Source organism: Solea senegalensis, linkage group LG11, assembly GCF_019176455.1.
Source record: "Solea senegalensis isolate Sse05_10M linkage group LG11, IFAPA_SoseM_1, whole genome shotgun sequence".
In the NCBI taxonomy this organism is placed as follows: Eukaryota; Metazoa; Chordata; class Actinopteri; order Pleuronectiformes; family Soleidae; genus Solea; species Solea senegalensis.
The window spans coordinates 16415256-16434838 of NC_058031.1; the positions used below are offsets into that span (position 1 = coordinate 16415256).

At 40.8% G+C, this 19583-nt stretch overlaps 1 protein-coding gene across 1 annotated transcript in view; it reads right to left on the reverse strand.

The window, feature by feature from the left end:
• Positions 1–212: 212 nt before the first annotated feature.
• nphp4 (nephronophthisis 4) overlaps positions 213–19583 on the reverse strand; it is a 137825-nt gene continuing 118454 nt past the window's right edge. The window contains exons 22-30 of the mRNA XM_044037700.1: positions 14350–14539; positions 13689–13772; positions 9238–9394; positions 8572–8648; positions 8189–8274; positions 6648–6819; positions 4192–4371; positions 3346–3489; positions 213–1014 (exon numbers count right to left, since the gene is read on the reverse strand). Of these exons, the coding sequence (XP_043893635.1) occupies positions 874–1014; positions 3346–3489; positions 4192–4371; positions 6648–6819; positions 8189–8274; positions 8572–8648; positions 9238–9394; positions 13689–13772; positions 14350–14539 (1231 nt within the window). The 3' untranslated portion in view covers positions 213–873. The remainder of the gene's footprint in view (positions 1015–3345; positions 3490–4191; positions 4372–6647; positions 6820–8188; positions 8275–8571; positions 8649–9237; positions 9395–13688; positions 13773–14349; positions 14540–19583) is intronic.

Consider the following 19583-nt stretch of genomic DNA (forward strand, 5'->3'; position numbering starts at 1 on the left):
AGTTTCCACTTCACTGGTGTTCAAATGAGTAAACTTTAGTAATTAGTAAACTTGGAGATTTATTCTCACATGAGCACGCTGACATTTTATCTTCTCGCACATATAGTCCCTTTGGACAATTTTGGGAAGCTTAAACATTGTATTTTGTGTGTGTGTGAGGTCACAGCTTACATTAATACATTTTATTTATACGGACATAAAAGAGAAATGCATGTGATAAAAAATGTTTTTATTTCCGTCTTAAATCTGGTCATATATACAAACTAGAAAAACAACAGCTTGTGTTGAATTTATCATATTAGAAACTGAAGTGCAGAACTTGTTATTATATATGTTATCATATATTATTCTGCCTCTTTTTGGTCTTCATTCGTGAACACAAACGACGTAACATCATTTGTGCGCTGGATCCTTCACCTGCACTATTATCAAACCTGACTGTGGGAGCGTTTGAGTGTATACAGCGGCAGCACAGGGGTGGGCGGAGACAAGAAGTGTTTATCTCATCATCACATTGCTGAACGACTGGGTTCTTTGGAGCAGTAGAATTGACTTCCTGTGCATCTCTCCATTAAGGAACGATTCTCTATATATTTTGATACATGGGCTTTAGTTAAATTCAAGAATGGTGGCTTTTATTATGAAACAGTTCAATTTGATTCGAATCAGTTCGATGCAATACCATTACTTGTTTAGTATATTTTTTTATTCTAAACAGGGGAGATGCTGATTTTAAATTTGACCATTTGACGAGGGTTTGAATTACAAGTTACACACTGCAGTTTTAAAATGGAAAAATAATAATAATAATAATCAAACATTTCCAGGTTGCTTTTTTCTTTTACTTGCTGAGTGAAGCAAACACACACAAGTTCATGAGTAGCTGACTTTCACGCAGAATGTCTCCTCCGTCTTTTCCTCCAGGTTGTTGACGTAGACCAGGATCTCCACTGAGCCGGGACTCTGGCTGGGAGCAAACCTCAGTCCGATGGTGTAGCTCTCTCCACCGCTGATCTGAACACAGCGAAACATCCTTTATAATAATCTGCTTTGTGAAGGGGAGTCATTATCTTTCTGTCTTTTCAGGGAATGTGTCCATGTCCATAAAGACCAAAAATCATCTCTTTGGTATAAACTCACTCATGAGTTGGGATGGGGATGTGTATAAATAACACCTTTACATTATAGGGGTTCAAGAGTTTTGAAAAAGTCTCAGTTAAAACAACACAATTTAACACTTTCTTAAAAGATATTGATTATATAGTGTGTATTACACACCATCATCTTCAAAATGAGATTCTAGATCTTCATGGTCTTGAGCAGAGTCATACTCTTTTACAATCCCACTGACAAATACATTCACTGATCCATTTAAACTATAAAGAAACATTTTGTACGTGAAGCAGTGGCTTATCCACACGACATTACCACGTATTCTCACTGTGGGCGTAGTCTGATGAGGATTATCTGAAACCAGAAATGTACTACTGTACGTGTTGATTTTTTTGTCCTAATGTGTCTCTGTTTTTGTCCTAATGGGCCCTTGGCACGGAAGACATTTTGACATATTTTGGCAGGTGTTACTATTTATATTAACAGTGGCACCATTTAGTTCACATAAGTCAAGCCAGTGTGACAGTGAACCAGCATGCACCCTGAAACTGAAGAGGCTAAATGGAACTCAGCCATCATTATCTTGATTATTTGCACCTGTGACTTTCCAACTGTGACCTGTCAAAATGGCTGCCCTGCAAAAGGAGTGACTTTTCCTCTCTATTCTCAGCGTTAGTGCACACGGTGCTTTCTTCTTATCCCACCAGGGCTCACAGCGCGTACATTTTTTTTATTTGGTCGTTTTGTTTTCGCTGTATTTTAATCAGTACAGGACTGTCTCCCTGTATTTTCAAGTAATAGCCCACAATGGATTTATGGGTCAATTTTGGGGATTTATGCTGTAATCTTCCCCCAAAAAGTGTGGCAGTATTGATCTCTGCCCTCCCGACAGCTTCCTTTATCATGGCGGGGTAGTTATTTCGAAAAAGAGAAGTGTCTCCACATTTGCTTAATGCTCGGGGCACACTAAATTCTTTACAAGACACCTGAAGTCTCGCTGACAAGGTGGGAAAAACAGACAATGGGCTGTTTTTCACTCTTTCTGCCTCCTTCCTGGCTAATGGATGCAGTGTCTCATGGACAGCAGCAGTGAGACTCTTCAATAGTTAATGTGGACATAGACGACCACTGGATCTCATTCATGTGATTGTTCATTTTAAATGCTGACTCCGCCATTTGTCTTGTCATTTTACACATGAAAGGCAATGAAGGGCGGGACATCAGCTGTTCCCTACATCAAGGCTGACGACCCGGCGACAGGACAACAGCTGTAATGACTTTGTCAGATTCCTCCTGTTTTGTTCTAAGGGCAAACAAGGAAATCACTCACTTTCTCAGCTGTGAAATGAACAGTCATAATGTGAGGTGAGAGATCCCTGATGTAATGTACTCTTCACTCACGGTGAAGGCGGAGACGGCTGTTCATCTCTTACTGCCAAATTCATCACACTCTGCAAGTTGTAACTTCCTTCTCAGGGTTTATCAACGTCAATGTCTGTGTGTGCGTCAAACCTGGGACACTTTTTTTTGAAAAGTTATTTTGAAGATACTGTTCGTGTGGTGTGTTGTGTTGTGAATGTTTTCTGAAGCAGAATTTGGTGAGAGCACAATATGACAATAAAGGCCTCTATTTCTATTTCTATTAAATGAACTAACGTGTCAGGTCCACTGGATGCAGTGTAGTGGTTGTTCCACAGTTCAGCCATTAGCAGTAACCGTGTAGTGAGCCGCGAGTGCTGCAGAAAACACGGTGACCTGCACTCAATGCTGTGGACAGAGGCTGCCTCCGATCTGCTAACATGCTGCTGTCTCACAAACCTCAACAACTTGCTCTACAGTGGCTACATTTGCAATAGGGTTCAGACGTCTCTCACGACAAGAACACTGAAAACACTTTGCAACAAGTTCTTCCATTTAGAAGAAGTCGCTCCTTTCCAAATTCATTATTTTTTTGGTGTAGTAATAATCAAGTTCTCAATTTAAAGACAAAGACTTACTACCGGTGCTCAGTAATAGCATTTTCAATTAAAGCTAAAGCTAATTTAGTTACTGACAAGACAGTAACATCACAGATAGCTTTTTTTCCCATGAAACCCTTTGTTTTAATCGAAAATGTGAGCTTTGAATTAAGGAATAATAAGGTTTTGACTTTTTGTGTTTAGATGTCGATCAAAGTATTGATTTTAGTCCTCATGAGGGCGAGACAACTGCTTTACTTCCATCTTATCTCACCTGGAATGTATCCTCTTTGAACTGCAGCAGGTCCGGATGGTCAGACCGCAGCAGGAAGGTGCGGCTGCTTTTGTATGGATTAGTGTAGGTGATCTTTCTCGAGCTGCCTCGCCCGCCACTGACCGGGACACACACTTCAAATGCCTGTAAACACACACGTGCATGCAGACAGTCAGCGCTGTTCTAATTCCAAAGTATCAGTAGTATATGATTTGTGAAGGAATACAAAAAATAGTGGGTTTACTATGAGCAAACAAGCCCTGAGGACGCACATCTGTAACCCATATCTTGCTGATTTAGATCCATACGACCTGACGTAACCTGTGTAATAACCTGCCAGTCAGTCAGTTAGGGAGCCAGACTGCAGTTACAGAAGACAGAGGATTTGAGCACTGACCTGGGATCAGCTGTACTTAGCCTTTTCTTGACACTTACCTTAAACTGGTTGGGAATGAACAGCTGGGAAACCACCAAGATGATTCAATAAGCATTGATTGGGACTCCAAGTCACCAACAGCTTTGAGTTACACGCATTTGTTCATTATATCACTGAGACGTGTGAAGTGAATGAAATTACAGCGCAAGTGTCCTCCACCGATTTGAACCGTAACATCACTGGACTTCCGATGAACTGCTAAAGATAAATCAAAACAGCTGCAGCAGAACCTGAGATGCCATCTTGTTTACTTCATACTGTACATTCTGGAAAAACAAGGTATTGACCACATTGTCCAGAATGTAGTCTGGGTAATGAAGAGACAGAAACGGCAGCGAACACATCATGGCTGCAGACACAGTGAAGTAATGATTTAACCTCCAGTTACCAAAGCCTCAACCACCTCATACCTTAGACAGCACAGGCTGATGGACGCTAAGGCAGAGCAGCCAGGCAGTGATGAGCCGCTTACTCTCCACGTCCACCGCGTTCACATACAGGAAGCGGCCGCCCGGCCGCCACGGCTGCACCTTCAGCTGAAGCTCCTGCACCGCTGAGGGAGGCAAAACAAACACACCCTCTGGATCCACCTGCGGAGACAGTAAATACACATTTCATTTAATAAAGGCAAAAAGAGGCCCAAGTCAAACAGAGATTGTATACACACAAGGTAAAACAAGAAAGTAAAGAAAACAGAGGTCTTCACTGGGGCAAAGTCAGAAGAATTGGAGATGTATACATTACAGGAGAAAGTGGGTCTCGGTTAAAGAGGCAGAGGATAGATAGACAATGAAATGAGAGCGAGCAGAGGCAGGAGAGTGACAGAGAGACAGAAGGATGTGAGAATGAGATTTACTGTGCAGCTCCTTTTTAATCTGTCGAGAAAAGCAAAGCAATTCTCTGGCGGTGAGCTTTATCCAGTTTCATAAGACTCTTCCGTTGCACACCACAGTGCGCTAACCTGCCGGGAGGCAGATCAAAGAGGCTGCCGATGCATATGTTAAAATCTATTAAAAATACATCTGTTCCTCTTCCAGCCAGTATTTCTTCAGTGTGTACACGTTTGGGCCGTGCTGTATGGTATATAGTGACTGTGACAGTCCATTGCTTTTGTTTTAATAGGAATGACTACTGAGAAATGAAAAGCCCTTTTACTGCACCTCTGAATGAGAAACACTGTCAAACTCCCCCCTCTTCTTGGATGTAGTCATTAATAAGAAATAATCTATTAAAAATGGAGAGCCATGTGACACTCTTGGAACATATTTTCCAAATGTTCAGGGTGCAAAAAGCCATCAAAGTGTTTTTTTTTCCTATTGTGTCAAATTGTGTCCCAACATGATCTGACATGATTGCAGAAAGTAATGTGGGCGCCTAATACAACAAGACAGAACGCCATGAAAAGAGCCATTACACCATCAATCTCCACTAGAACGTTCTTGATAATGACTCAAATCTTAACCTGGTGTTCTTACAAAGGAGGCTGCTGCTGTTCTATTGTATCCTGCTGCTAATAGAGCAATTTGAATGAAATCATCACACAAAAAAGAGACGCTCTCAACGAAGCTCTTTTCATTACATTCATGTTCAATGACATAATTTGAGCAATTTTGATTCAACTTTTCTCTTTATTGCACAATGCCTTCCATATGTGTCTGCAACTATCTTAAAAAAATGTTCAAAATTGGGTTTAGAAATTGATCTCTTTTCAAATTACAACGCAAAACAAAAAAAAAGAACTTGAAAACATGAACTCTTCATGGGTCTAAAAGCCAAATCCGACCCATGGACTTAAACGCAGTGTGTGCAGTTTTCAGTTTAAAACAAGAAAAGGGAAAGAAAAAAGAATCACTGACAGAAAAACAAAAACCAGTCCAGTGGGATTGAAACAGCATGATGCCACATCAATTAATGAACAGCTTCTGTCCAAAGGAGCAGCAATACATGTCGATATTTCAATAACTTAGTTTACTCTCTCCATGTGTCTCAAAAAAATACATTTTCTGCTTCAATTGTTTCGACACAAACACAATTAGATAAGGTCTGTTTGGGAACAAGACACATAGTTACACAGAGCAGAGACCTGCAGCAACACAGCAAGACCCTGCTGACTCACTTATAAGAAAATTAGAAGACCTGTGAGAGGGCTGGAGTGAATGTGATGCTTCAGGTACAAGATATACAACTTTTAAAGATAAACTAATGTCTGTTACACTCAGACCATTGTTAAATGACTACCCACAATGCTGATTAAGCCTCCACGGGACTCCGGGGGTTTCTCAGTCAGTTTAATCAAGCTAAGGCCATAGTCCGACTACGACAGGCAATGGGACAAGTCTGAGTATACATGTGGAGGACAAAATCCATTTATTGGCTGTGCATTTCTGACTCCGCCCCCGTAGATGGCGCTGTAAACTCGTGCATTTTGAATCAGTTTCTTGTTTACCTTTAAGTCACAGAAAAATGTTCTGTATGTTTCGTCCCAGCTGTGCATGTTAATCGTGATACAAATTAGCACGAGCACGGCTCTTGTGGTTGCTGTGTTGTCCAGAGAAAGAACTTGCCACTGCTGTCTTTACTTCGTCTCCTTCTTCTTCCCGACTAAGCTTGTACATGCGGCGGGAGTAATCGGACTATGAATCGCATTATCCAGGTTTGTTAGCCTGACTAAGAGTAGCTCAATTTTAGTCAGACTAACATGTTTCTATGACATTAAGAAAACTGAATTATGGTCTTAGCAGTGTTTTGAAGACAGAGGTTACACACTGGCGCTTTAAAGTTAATATACTGTATTATGTATTATGAACAAACTCAAAATAAGATTTTTATTTATGTATATTTATATGCTAATAGTGATAGTTTGTACCTGAGTCTCCTTTGGTTGTGACGAGAAACATTTGACCTTGTGTACCGTCTGCTTTCCCCTCAGCACGAGTGACTGACGGGTGCGCTGGCCAGTCACACAGCTGACATCCACCCGCTCCAGGAAGTGCACGTACATCTGCCAGATCTGTGATGGTGCCGCCATCCACTTATCACTACAGAGAAGAACAACACATCATCAGGAAGAGTTGAGCTAAAGCCCCCTGGAGATGCAGCAGGAGCAGCATAAGGTCAGAGATGAGGCGCGCCAAGCTGCTGCTGTACCCTTGTAGTAATAAGCAGAAACATAATCATCATCATTTCCTCACTGCTGACATTAAGGGAGTTCAGTCTCAGTGGTCCTGCCTGACTCTGAGAGCTGAAGTAGGAGAGCGGAGTAGTCACGTAATCCGCCTAGCTCTGTGACAACAGCACTCAAGGACCATTTGGGGGAAAGACTTTAAGTAATGTGTGTTTTTGCAAGCAGACCCAATATCAGTATGTCTAAGTTAAAGCTGCTGCTGTGGTACATTGTCAGATGCTATTAAACATTTCTATAGATTGCAAAGAAAGGGACAAAATGAATAGAAGGTGTTCCACTCGTGTGTTATTACCAGACACAGTTGATTCTAAACAATCCGCTACAGTGCTTTCTTAAAAGAATGGCTGGATTATCATGTATAGGTTTAACAAGGCTTTACTCTCATCCTTCTGCTAAGGTTTTGCAATTTGCACCACAAAGGTAAAATATCTGTAAGAGGGGTTCTGCATCATGAGCGACTGGGGAAATAACTAAATAAATAAAATAAGGCCCAAAAGCTACTTTTAACTTAGCTATTTTCAATCCATATTGTCCCCACCAAGGACATAATTGTACTTTATCCATGCAGTAAGTGTCTGGTATGTCCCGTCTCATCCCTGGGCCAAAGCTTGGTGGTTAGCATGATCATTTTAGTCGACAAAATTGTATTATTATTGTTGCAGTTGCTTCCCCCAGTGGATGCTGAAGTATGATGCTGAACTGGCAATGGTTCACATTAACCAGTAATTGTCATTAATGCTAAGACAAGTTAACATATAAGCCTTTGAATAAAAGCTTATGAATATGATATCAATAGCTTTATTTACATTTCACAGTCGTAGAGAATCGTTTGATACTTGGATTGTAATGGACGTGTATGATGCAGTGATTTCAACCATTATTGGACCAACACCAATCCTGACTATCAGCTCATCACTATAAATATGTGTCCAGTCAAAATGCCCTCACAGGTATTACATTAGAGTTGAATGATGATGATGAATCCCCAACATTAAAGAGGAAGCCATCATTTATCCCACATAATGACTCTACAGCCCCAAACACTGTTGTGGTGGAGATTTGCAAGATGAGAGGAAGGGTGTGCCTGATCAGCAAACCTTAATCTGATGAGTTAAATAATTTAAGCCTGCAGAAATGTCCAAGAATGCTTCTTTAGACTGAAATGTGAGCGTGTGTGTGTGTGTGTGAACGCACAGTATGCCTATACAGTAAATAATACATACGTGAAAACCATCACAAAGAACATTTTTATGTGTGGACTGGGACTCCCTGGCACTTTCAAGTACACATCCTGAGGCTCCCCTGGCACCTGGACAAAAAAAGAGAGAGAAAGAGGCAGAGAGATGTTAGAATGCAAGGTAAAATAATTAAAAAGAGGCTGAAATAAAAGAAACTGAACTTTAGCACTTGTCATGCACACATGTGACATATACAAACCTTTGTTTTGTGCATCAAAACAGCTTGAAAGTTATAGAGCTATAGAATAAAGCACTTTTCTTCACAGTAAAGGATTAAGTTGAATATTTAAGTTGAACAATTACTCCCTTTACAAATAATAGTGGTAGTAGACAATTTAACCTGTAAGAAAAGGAATGTATCCACTCACCAGCATCCTCGTCTGGCAGATGATGTTTGGGTCACTGCAGCGTACAGAAATGTAGGGTCTAGTATCTGGGTCACTCACTGGTCAACACAAAATATGACAAAAAAAAAAATTTATATATACATATACTGACATAAAAGATTTGATGATTAAAGAAGACCTTTTTGGACTTAATCCCCTGTGAAGACCCAACATGCTGACTTTTATATTATGTCCATACATATACACATAAACCTGTAGATGTGCTCTACATGTATTATTCTTTACTGAATCAATTTAGTTTCTTCTTGCTTTTCATTACCTGCTTTCTCTGTTCTTATTGTTTACCATATTGTGAGATTGTTCATGCTGATATATTAGTAACAAAAAAACACAATAAATTGGAAATAGAATGCATTTGTATATTTATTTCCATACTGTATGCCCACCCATGTTGTCTTTATGTTATTGTATTTCTCTGCGTGCACATTTGTTTTTAGAAAGCAATACCGAAAATGCAATAACATGCAAATAAAATATAATAATAAATAATAATAAAATAATAATAAAATGATACAAATCACATGAATCTATCTTTTGGGGACACAGTCAGGGGAGCAGGGGATGGCAGCTACAGTATGTTACAGGGATTAATGGCCGATGGGAGACAAGTGTGGTAACTGTAATCACCTGTGGGGTCGTGCCAGGGTGGCAGGCGGATGGCCTTCTTCAGGAAACACAGTTCAGGATGGTAAAGTCGGAATGTTTGGTCCACAACATGGGGTGTTGGTTCCACGTTGACCTGGCAGATGGCCATCGGCTTACCGTCCTCTGCTTTGAAAGTAACCTGCAGAGAGAGAGTCAACAGTATCAGTGGTACGCCATTCCCCTGCAAGATGTTGGATATCGAGTACAATAAAAGAGTGTTTACATCATTATGAGGCAGTAAAACTCTGCAGGGAAAGCTAAACTAATAAAACATTAACCGCTGGGTTACAAGCTCTGGGAAAACAGAGAGCAACTCACTGTTTTCTTTGTAGTTTGGTTCATCATTTCTATCAGTTGTGAAAACACTGCACTGAACAATCGAGGGACATGGTTTTCACATATATTTTCTATATAAAATGCAAGGAGAGAGAGGATCCTAGGGAGGTCCCACTCCACAGAAAACACTGATCCAACCAATCCAAAAGTAAGCTCACACGAAAGTAAAATCCCTCCAGCTTTGTCTGTAGGGATTTGGTGTTCAGATGTAAAAATGTTTGAGTGTTTGTTCACCATCGGGCTTCTTATTTGTGATCTTGCAATATTCCCATATCTCTGCAGTGAACATGGAGAGAACAGTCAATTAATGATATAGTTAAAGGCCCTAATGTTGTAATGTGGAATTGTTCTCCTGGTGTGTGTGTGCATGCATGTGAACATGAGTGCAGTGTACGTACAGTACGCATATGTGCGCATTAGGGGTGGGAAGTCGCCAGCGACACTACGATCATCATGATATTTGCGAAATCGTATTGCGATCTAGTGAGAATGAGCACTTGGCAACATCTAGTGGACTGAAACGTCCCTTGATTTCTTTTTAATATAGTAATCCACAATGTATTATGTCAGTTCGAAATGATATACTAAAAAAATTTCACTGTATTGATCCCCCCACCCACCCCTACTGTGCATGAGGGTAGGTGAGTGTGTGTGTGTGTGAGTGAGAGGGAGAGAGAGGGAGTGTGTGTGTGTGTGTGTGTGTCAATCAAATAATTCTGGTTCTGTGTCAGTATACACATACAGAAAATCTGCACTCTAAGTCCTCCTTTCTCTTCTCTAAGCTGAGCCTGGGTTCTTTGTGAGGCAGCTCAGCTCTAAATAACATATTGAGCTATATATATATATATATATATAAAAAAAAAAGTCTTTGAAAAAAAATTCTTAACAAAAATAAAAACAAATATCACCACAAAGAATAATGAGGATGGAGACCTGCTGAATGTGCTTTGAAGTTTGCTGAATTGATATTGCCCTCAGGAGCCTGTGCAGATCAGCACAAATGTACTCCTACACATGTACTAATTACATATGATAAGTGGTATAAGCACGCAAGCCAACTTGTGCTCACACATTGATATTGCTAACCTTCTCACGTAACGTCACACTCTGCACCATCTAAAAGCACGTGATGGGACGTATACATAAATAAAGAGCAGATTAGGAATTATACATTATATATTTGGAAAGTTGAGTGTGCACGCTTTAGCGCCACTTATTGGCGATGTTGCACCTCACCCTTCCCTTCTGAGTGTGTTAAAGAGCCTGCGTAGCCTTCAGTTAGCATCAAAACTCAAAAGATGTTCTCTATGACCAACGCTTAAAAAAGAGGAAGTCATCTTTGACTTCATGGACCGATCACATGAAAGCTGCTGTAAATAGATGAGCCCTAATGTTTTAGCTGGTAATGTCACAACCAAGGCAAACTGTCCACTTCTGCAAATATTTAATGGACATATTACCACAAAATTGACTTGGCACAACGTGGATAAACCAGTGAAAGTTCATGACTCATAACATTCACACTCTTGGGATGAACTTGTGGCCTTTACAGCTCTGTATATTCATGAATCAGATATCTTAAATGACGTGCTTCAAGGTCGGCTGTCATGGCTGCCTTTTAATCCCTGTCTTAGTGCCTGATTTCCTGGGGAATTATTCGCAGGGGAATGTGAATTTTTTTCAGTATTTAATGACAGGCCACAGTAGGAGGAGCACAATAAATAATCTAATGATGGCTGAGTTCTATTAGGGCTTCCTCAGTTTCATGGTGAATGCTGGCACACTGTCCTGACTTCATGTGAACTGAACAGGAAGCACAATCTAGTAATACAAAGCTACATGCAAATCGGTGAAGCATTCCTTTAATACCTTTGGCCTTTGGAAACATCACTGACACCAAGTTTGATTTTACCCTGCGCATCTGTTCTGTGTTCTTTATATTTTTTGAATACTGACTTGTACATGTACTGACAGACTTCCTCATAAAACCTCAAGCAAGTCTCCATGGTTACCATCTTCTTTGTCATCTCTTCTGACCAAAGGAGCAGACCACCAACTGGCCTGGAAAGTGATGCGCGACAGGGGGCATGTGCGTTCAGCATGTACTGTTTGCACTGAATCAAACTGGAGGTGTGGGTGGATTTGTCCACTAAGGGTCCACAAAGACAGAAGCGGAAATGGCCAGATGAAAACATTTAAATCACGCTGACTCTAGTGGACCTCGGTGCACCTCGGATTGTGGCGTATACTTATTGTGGTGTATAATATTAGATTAAAGATGAATTAATGCGGCTTAATGGATCAAAAATATGCAGTAGGTCAAAACTGTGTACATACTGTACATGTTTGGTCTTTGAATCGCACACTCACAAAAGCTGATTCCAAGTCACTGGTGTGTCCGATTTGTGGGTCCATGCTAATCTAGAGTACAAGCCTATATCTGGCAGTGGTGATGTGTGCTGACTGACAGCGGTGCCAAAGCTGGCGTCCTGACAGCTCTGCTGTAGAGGCTTGTCAGTTTTAGTTGGACGCTGATTAGATCTAAACCTGACCTCTTTGACCTCTTGACAGGATTTTAGCTCAGAGCAGCAGTGATGACACTGACACAAAAACACTGCAGGTGGACACACAATAATTTTGGCAGGCTGGCAAATAGTTCGAATATCACCCTGTAGGGTGCTGTGATCCACACGAGCAACACACTTTCACATTTTCACTTTGAGGTTCCGGTGAACACTCGTATGTTCACATGACGTGATTGTATGACTGAAATTGTGTTGAACCAACATGAAATTACAACTGCAGGTATATCTCGGGCGTGCTGCACGTGCTCCATATTCCTGCCCCCTGACTTTGACCTGTAAATAATAGAAGAAGCCGCTACAATGCAGAAGAAAAAGTGAGGAAAACATGGCAGACTCCAGAGTGGTGCATTTTTGGACTCACAGAGAGACCTAACGTATGCTCTGCCAGTTCACGTTAGTGGACGATAGAAAGACAGAATGGTGCACGACATACTAAACGACTACCCGTCAGCTAAAGCTGTTGCTGTCTGTGACCAGGAAACGCCTAACTGTAACAAGCTCAAAGGGGGTATATCACCACGGACACACTTCAATAAATCTATTACCTGCTGGTGCTTAACTGGGACAAGGACAATAGTCCAATTTCAAGGTTGTAGTCAAGCTGGACATATAGCAACTTTACATGGAAACATACTGACTGTATCTTGTTTTCAAAAAGTCTTAAGCCGTATGTCAAAGTAAAAAAAAAGGTTTAAATTCACATTTTTAGAGAGAGAGATTAAAATTCAATTTGAATCAATTCATAGGGAACTAAAGTTAATTCTGGTGACAGCTGTAGCATTCAGGGGCCGTAGAGCACATTACACCAAATATAGTTTAATCTAAGGTAAATCACATTGTTTCTCCTAACATATAAACAACTGAATAAGTTTAAAGTTTGAAATGAGAACACAACTTCAGTGTAATACTGCATATATATATACAGCTCATTTAAAGTGGATCATCACATTTGTCAAACTGTCCAATCAGAGCAACTTGAACTCTCCAACCTGACATTTGCCCGCTGGAGAAAAATAAATAAACTTCAGTAAGATAAAAGTGATTTGCCGCATATCATTTTCTTGGCAATCTTGTCTGGATAGTGTAACTTTTTTTCAGAGCTGAGACTTCAAAGAGTTCTTTGTGTCTTGGCTGTGACTGTGGAAGAGGAGAGGAGGGAAGAGGCGGGGCATTGTCACTCCACAGAGAGTTGCCTGGGAGATGTGAGACTTTGGGTGTAGCAGAGGGTTAACCTGAATGAACACTGCATCAAAACCGTATATATCTTTACGCCGGTAAGGTAAGGTAAGGTAAGGTAAGGTGGCTATATCTTCCTCTTCTCTCCTGAATCTAATCAATATGAATCCAGATACTACATTAAAACTCTTATCATTGCAGAAAAACATACTGTACATCTCACTATATATAATTCTAGCCTAAGGAAAAACAGATCAGGGATTAAAAGGCTGGAGATGGAGATAAAAAATGGTCCCATAGACATAAGATATTGCGCATGACAAGCAAAATCTGTACCTTGATAGTTTTGGCAGCAACAATATTGGACAGATTCTTTTTGGCCATCTGAGAACCTTTGCCTGTGGGGAAGAAGCTCGGTCCCTGTGAGGATTTGATAAGAGACCGGATGAGACCAGAAAAACAAATGGCAACAAATGGCAGCAAAGAAAATATAACATCTGTACACCAGGCAAGCAAACTGTAAATGATCGCTAAAAGCAGCAAAGGGCATAAACACCAGTCATCCTCAGGAGATAAGGGCAGCGCCTGTATAAATGACATTTATTTAAAATGTCCCTCGGGCATCAGATTAACTGTCAAGCCTGAGTTTCCATTAAACAAGTCAAACAGACCCTTGGAACTCAAGTAACTATGGTTACTTGAGGTGCAGTGACATTTATATCAATAAGATTTTAATCCCGGTACCATCAGAGTAAATCAATTTCAAACATATTCTTGAACTGGAATCAAACAGCAGACTTGTGCAATGGTGTGATATTGTGAATAAGGAAGACACTTTCATTAGCATTAATTGAAAGTTGTGTTTCAAAAAGACAAAAAGCTACTTTTCTAATTGACTTCTACAATACAATTCCCGTTTTAAAATGCTTTGAATAACCATTTCAATAACATGATTTTAAAAAAGGAAAGAAATGTACGTCTCCACAGCATCATGTACCTGAGGGGCCATTGTTTGGTCACAGAGGAAGCTCTGGTACTTGAGGGGAATATGGACGCTCTCTTTGGGGCGGAGGTAAACCCTCGGGCCTGGAGCGTCCTTCTCCCGGCGGAACATGTTCTCCTCCAGTGGAGTTGCAGATTTAGTTAGCGCTTTGAAGTAATCACACTCCTCTGTGTTCGTGATGACACTGAATGGGAAGATTAAAAGACACGGGTGAGATGAAAGAAGGCTCTTATATCTTTAGGTCCAGCCAGGATCAGACCTGGACTTGTTACATGATCACGAATAGAAGTCTAAACCCGCACTGCTTAAATATGCAGCTTTCTTCAGATCGTGTTGAACAGAACATAATTATTACTTTTTTTGTTTTGTTTTGTTTTTTGAGAGTCATCTGAGGAACATAAATATGCTCAATCAATTTAAATCTAGATTTAGTTTGGCAGCAGCATCATGACAATAGTTGGACTCCAGTTTGGTGCTACAGGGAATCTCAAAAATAGAAATGGCTCATCAACTGTGGAGCAAATGTGGTTAGTATTTCTGTTTGTATTTACTGCAGAAAGGGAAATTTGATTATGGTGTCATTTGGTCATGAATATTCACCTTCTGGGCTAAAACATGGTGGAAATGCATCTGCTGTACTTTTTTTGAGCTATTTATTCTACGTTATCTATCTTATGTTTCATGACGTATACTGGATAACAACATTTTTGATTAGATTACATTAGATTATTGATTGTCCACAAGGGAAATTAACATGATAACATAGGAACAATTCAGACTTTTCCAGCACTGCTAACAACCACTTATTACTGTGGAAGAAGTGGAAGAATTGTGCAGTGATGTGGAAGAAAACAAAAGGAACAGAAACACACCCCCTCCAGTGTTTCCCCTTCTTTTGAATGCATAAAAAGATTCATGCACATATACATACATGGCAGCGCTACTTAAACTTCAAAGGTGACAGTCTATCAATAAGAAGAAGAGTTTAGGAATTTTTCAGGGCCCCACCTCCATAACATTCGGGCATGATGACCCAGGCAGTTCCATTACATTTATTTGAAGATCTCCACTTTTGCATTTAAAATAAAACACATGCCTGCGGCTTACCGTGTACAACAAAAGCTGCAAAATGTGTGAAGAATTCACCTGAACCTCCATGAAAAACAAATGGATGATTCATTATTACAAAAAAGAATAGGGCGAGGTTAAAAAAAAGAAAAGAAAACACACACTGAAGACAGAGAGAACAAAAGGAACACTATAAAGACAAAAGGATAGAAAAAAGAGAGACAAATGAATGACTTTAGGTTTACAGAGAGAAAGACGGATAATGACAGAGAGGAAAGCAGCAGCGTGGACAACAACACACAAGCTGCACAGTCTCAGCTATCTCAGAGCTGGTCAGCAGCCATGGCTCACACGAGCTTCTGTGAGGCCATGTGTTAAAGGTAGCCATGCAAAATGGACAGCAACACACTGCAGATGTGTCTCCGGGCTTAAAACCACAGCAGACATCAAAAGTCTTCTTCAAAGTCTGGTGCTGGACTTTACACTTGAAATTCAAGTCTGACTATATTTTGTTTCCCTACAATAAAAAGCAAACCCAAGGCCTCTCAAGAACTCAAGATTTCCTTTTTCATAATGTTGGTTGAAATATTGACAAGGAAGTTACAGTAAAGTAGCTTTAATGCACTGACCCTCTGGAGTCCAGGATAATGGATAACCCATAAATACAGCTAATGTTTATATGCCGACGTGATGTGATGTGATGGGCTGTGCACCAGGGGATACAGATTCAGGGGTTATGATCAAAATAATTTTCCTTTTCTTTGGGAAGGTTTTCACTTGCTGAGATTTTTAGTATGTGCTTTGGTTTATGGTGTGCTGCCGATGCATTGGAGACAATTCTTTCTACTGAATCAAAATAGTTTCATTTCCAATCCATTCCTGTAGCTAGATGCTGAAGACCGAAAAGCATTATTGCAGTGTGATCTTTCAACCGCAGCCATTTGACTGCCTGCCATCTATGGCAGCTATACATTTCTTTGGCGTAATTGTTTGTGAGAAAGGCACAGTACAAAATCCGTGTGGCAGAATTATGCATGTGGATGGATTAGTCACACATACAGGCTTCAGAGTGAAGAGCAACAGCCAACAGTCACCCTGTTGTTTACGATACACACACATATGAAGTGTTTATCTGAGAAATGTGGTGAAAAGTGAGACAAAACTTGGGACGTGAGAGTTTAACAACAACAACAACAACAGGAAAGTATGAAATATTAAATGAATAAATGCCGGCTCTTTTTCTCATCTGTGACGCCTGCAGTCACATACACAAAGACAGCTTTCATAACAGCGCTGCAGATCTACGACAAAATACTACCGTGCAATAACATACAATCATTCCAGGCAGCGCTGTTCGCACGTCAGACGCTTCCTTCTTAATTCACACAAATCTGGCTCTTGGTGGAGGTGGCAGACGACTTGGTGTAAAGTGTCATGCTGTCTCATCGGAAAATAAATAAATAAAGTCACAGGGCGCTAAGCTGCTGAAAGGACAGATGCAGGGATTGATGACTCTCAATTAGACCTGGTAGGCCCGGTGGCTGGGCTAATGCCATAATGATTCATCCACAGTGCACTCCAGCCTTTGTTGATCAACGTGATGTATGTTAATCCAGAGCTCAGGCATGACCAGAATCCATAACAAAAGACTTAGTGCTGGGGAATTAACAACAAACTCAAACAAACACGGCAAGGCTACCAAGAACGGTGGCTCCGCAAAACATCAGCCATTATTTCTGCTCTGTGAGGATTAAAGAGGGCACACAGCATCTCACCAGCGCTATGTTTGCATCTGTGTCAAGGACGAGCGTTTGTGCTGCTGAAGGAGCTTCTCTGGGTGTGTATACGTGAAAAGTAATAAATACAGTGCTAAGTGGTTGCTCGCAGTGCTGAACAATTGTGAATTTATCCTACTTTCTCCCATGGCCACACAACACAGAACACCGTCTATGCGCACACTTCTCAGAGGTGTGAGCATGACTACAGCGTGCAAAGCACATACATGCACAAAATGCACAAATGACTGAATAACGCACCCACCACAAACAGACAAGGAGTGTTAATACCGTAGACAAAACCAATTTCAAGACCTGAATAAGGTGCACACATTTTGTTCACACCTACACACACATGCATCATATCAAAGCAGTAAGCAGGCAGTGAATCAGACGCCCACAACCTGGATAAAAAAGCACAGTCACATAAAGGCTAACATCTTCATCTAATCCCTTTATCTTGGCTTTCTGATGTGGGGGTGTGGTTTTTATATTCATGTATTTTTATCCCTTTTCATTTGGACTGCTGGGATTTCTTAATCATATTTGGAAACCATTGTTGTCATTCTCTTGTTTGGAGGAGTTTGCTGTTATGTTTATATAATGTGTGAAATAACATCGCCTTTTTAAGTAGCACATTTAAACGACCCAGTCATTTATTTAAAGATCTTGACCATGTTAAATGTTTTCCTAAAGGTGATTCAGACCTGATGGAGTCAGTGACACGAATGTGTCCTCAACTCCGCTTCAGCTTCATCGTGGGTTCGTTCTGTGTGTTTTGAGGGTGGAGCCTCAGCTGGAGGACAGACGGGGGGACTGTAGCCTGTTGTGACAAGCTTTTACAGAATAACTAGACAACTTCATTTTTCAACAAACAACATTAAAGGTGTTCAAAGACAGATCCAGGACTTTGCTTTAAGTCTGCCAATGTTTCCTGATGCTTCGAAAAGTTTGTTTAAACCACAAGTGTAGACACAGATTTCAATGATAATGCTGAAGTGTAGCTGAGCTGCTCTCAAGCAGAATCCATCGCTGTTTGAATGCAGCTGAATTCAGCCCCCCGAAAGGTCACACTGGAATATTTTTGCTGAAACTCTGGCGCTGTTTTGCCTGTGTTACCACGTGCATTCATCACTTCCTCTGATCCATAGAGAAAGCTGAGCTGAGTATTATTCTGATAAAGTATTATGTACGTTTTATAACGTACATAATGGTGCCCCTTCAGGTGCTGGCAGATGAAACACAGGTGCTGGCAGATGAAACACAGGTAGAAAACTACTACTACTGAGACTGGCTGAGATTGGATGTTGCTGTGGTTAAAGCTATAGCCACGGGAGGACATGGCGACATTTGTTTGTACGATAAGATTAGTAAATACAGTACAAAGTCAATAACATTTGCTCCAGTGCAAAAACTTGAATTTTTAAATGGATGAAATGTTGCGTAGAGATTCAACCAAAGTCCTGATGTATCAGAAATGAATGACTGTTGCTATAAGTGTGCAACGCAGTGAGCAGTAAAGACTTGGTCAAGGGGCAGAGTGCTTGGCAGAAAGTGAGCTAGAAAGAGGGATTACCTATAATCCAGTGACGCTAACGCAGCAATAAAACACACTTTGCAGTCGCTGTGAACGTACCACAGCGCTAAATTCATGCAGGGGTCGTTTGCGTGTGGTGCATTGACATGTCTGTGAATGCTGCGTCGAAGCCGCGGTGGAGGACAAGTCATATCTGGTGGAAGCACTGCAGGTTCAACGACCATGGCCAAGCATTCATCCAGAAATGCAGACATCGTCGTCGTCAGCTTCATCCACTGCAGCCAAGCAGAGCAGCTGCAGCTCTGCTTATACTGTAGCCAGTGGCTGTATACTGCCACAATTTGACCTCTCGAAGGGGGTAATGAGCAATAAATGCACAAAGCAAAGTCTTGCATCATTTCTCCTTTCAGTTAGTATTTGCACAGGGTGTAAAGGCAGTAGACATTACCCAGGGATGAAAAGTCCCTAAACTCCTTAAATCTTTAGGTTTTGGTTTATTGTTTGCAGACAATACTAGTTCAAGAAAAAGATATTCCACTGTGATTCTTCAGGTTTCTTTACAAATGAGTGAAGCTTCTGTTACCTCAAGGGGAAAAAAAAGCGCATCCATGCAGAATCAGACGTGTAGCCACATTTATGACCAGATCATTTAGCTTTAATCAGCGTCCATGCGCTGACAACCGTAATGCTTTAACAACTGTTTCACAGGAGACATTCTGACAGCAGGAAAATACTGGTATAAATAATGAAAGGACTGTTGGTTTACTGCAAATGGTGATTGCCCACTGATGCAGAGGAGGGGCAGCTTGTTTTTTTTTGGCCTTTTTCCACTTGTGTTATTTCTGATT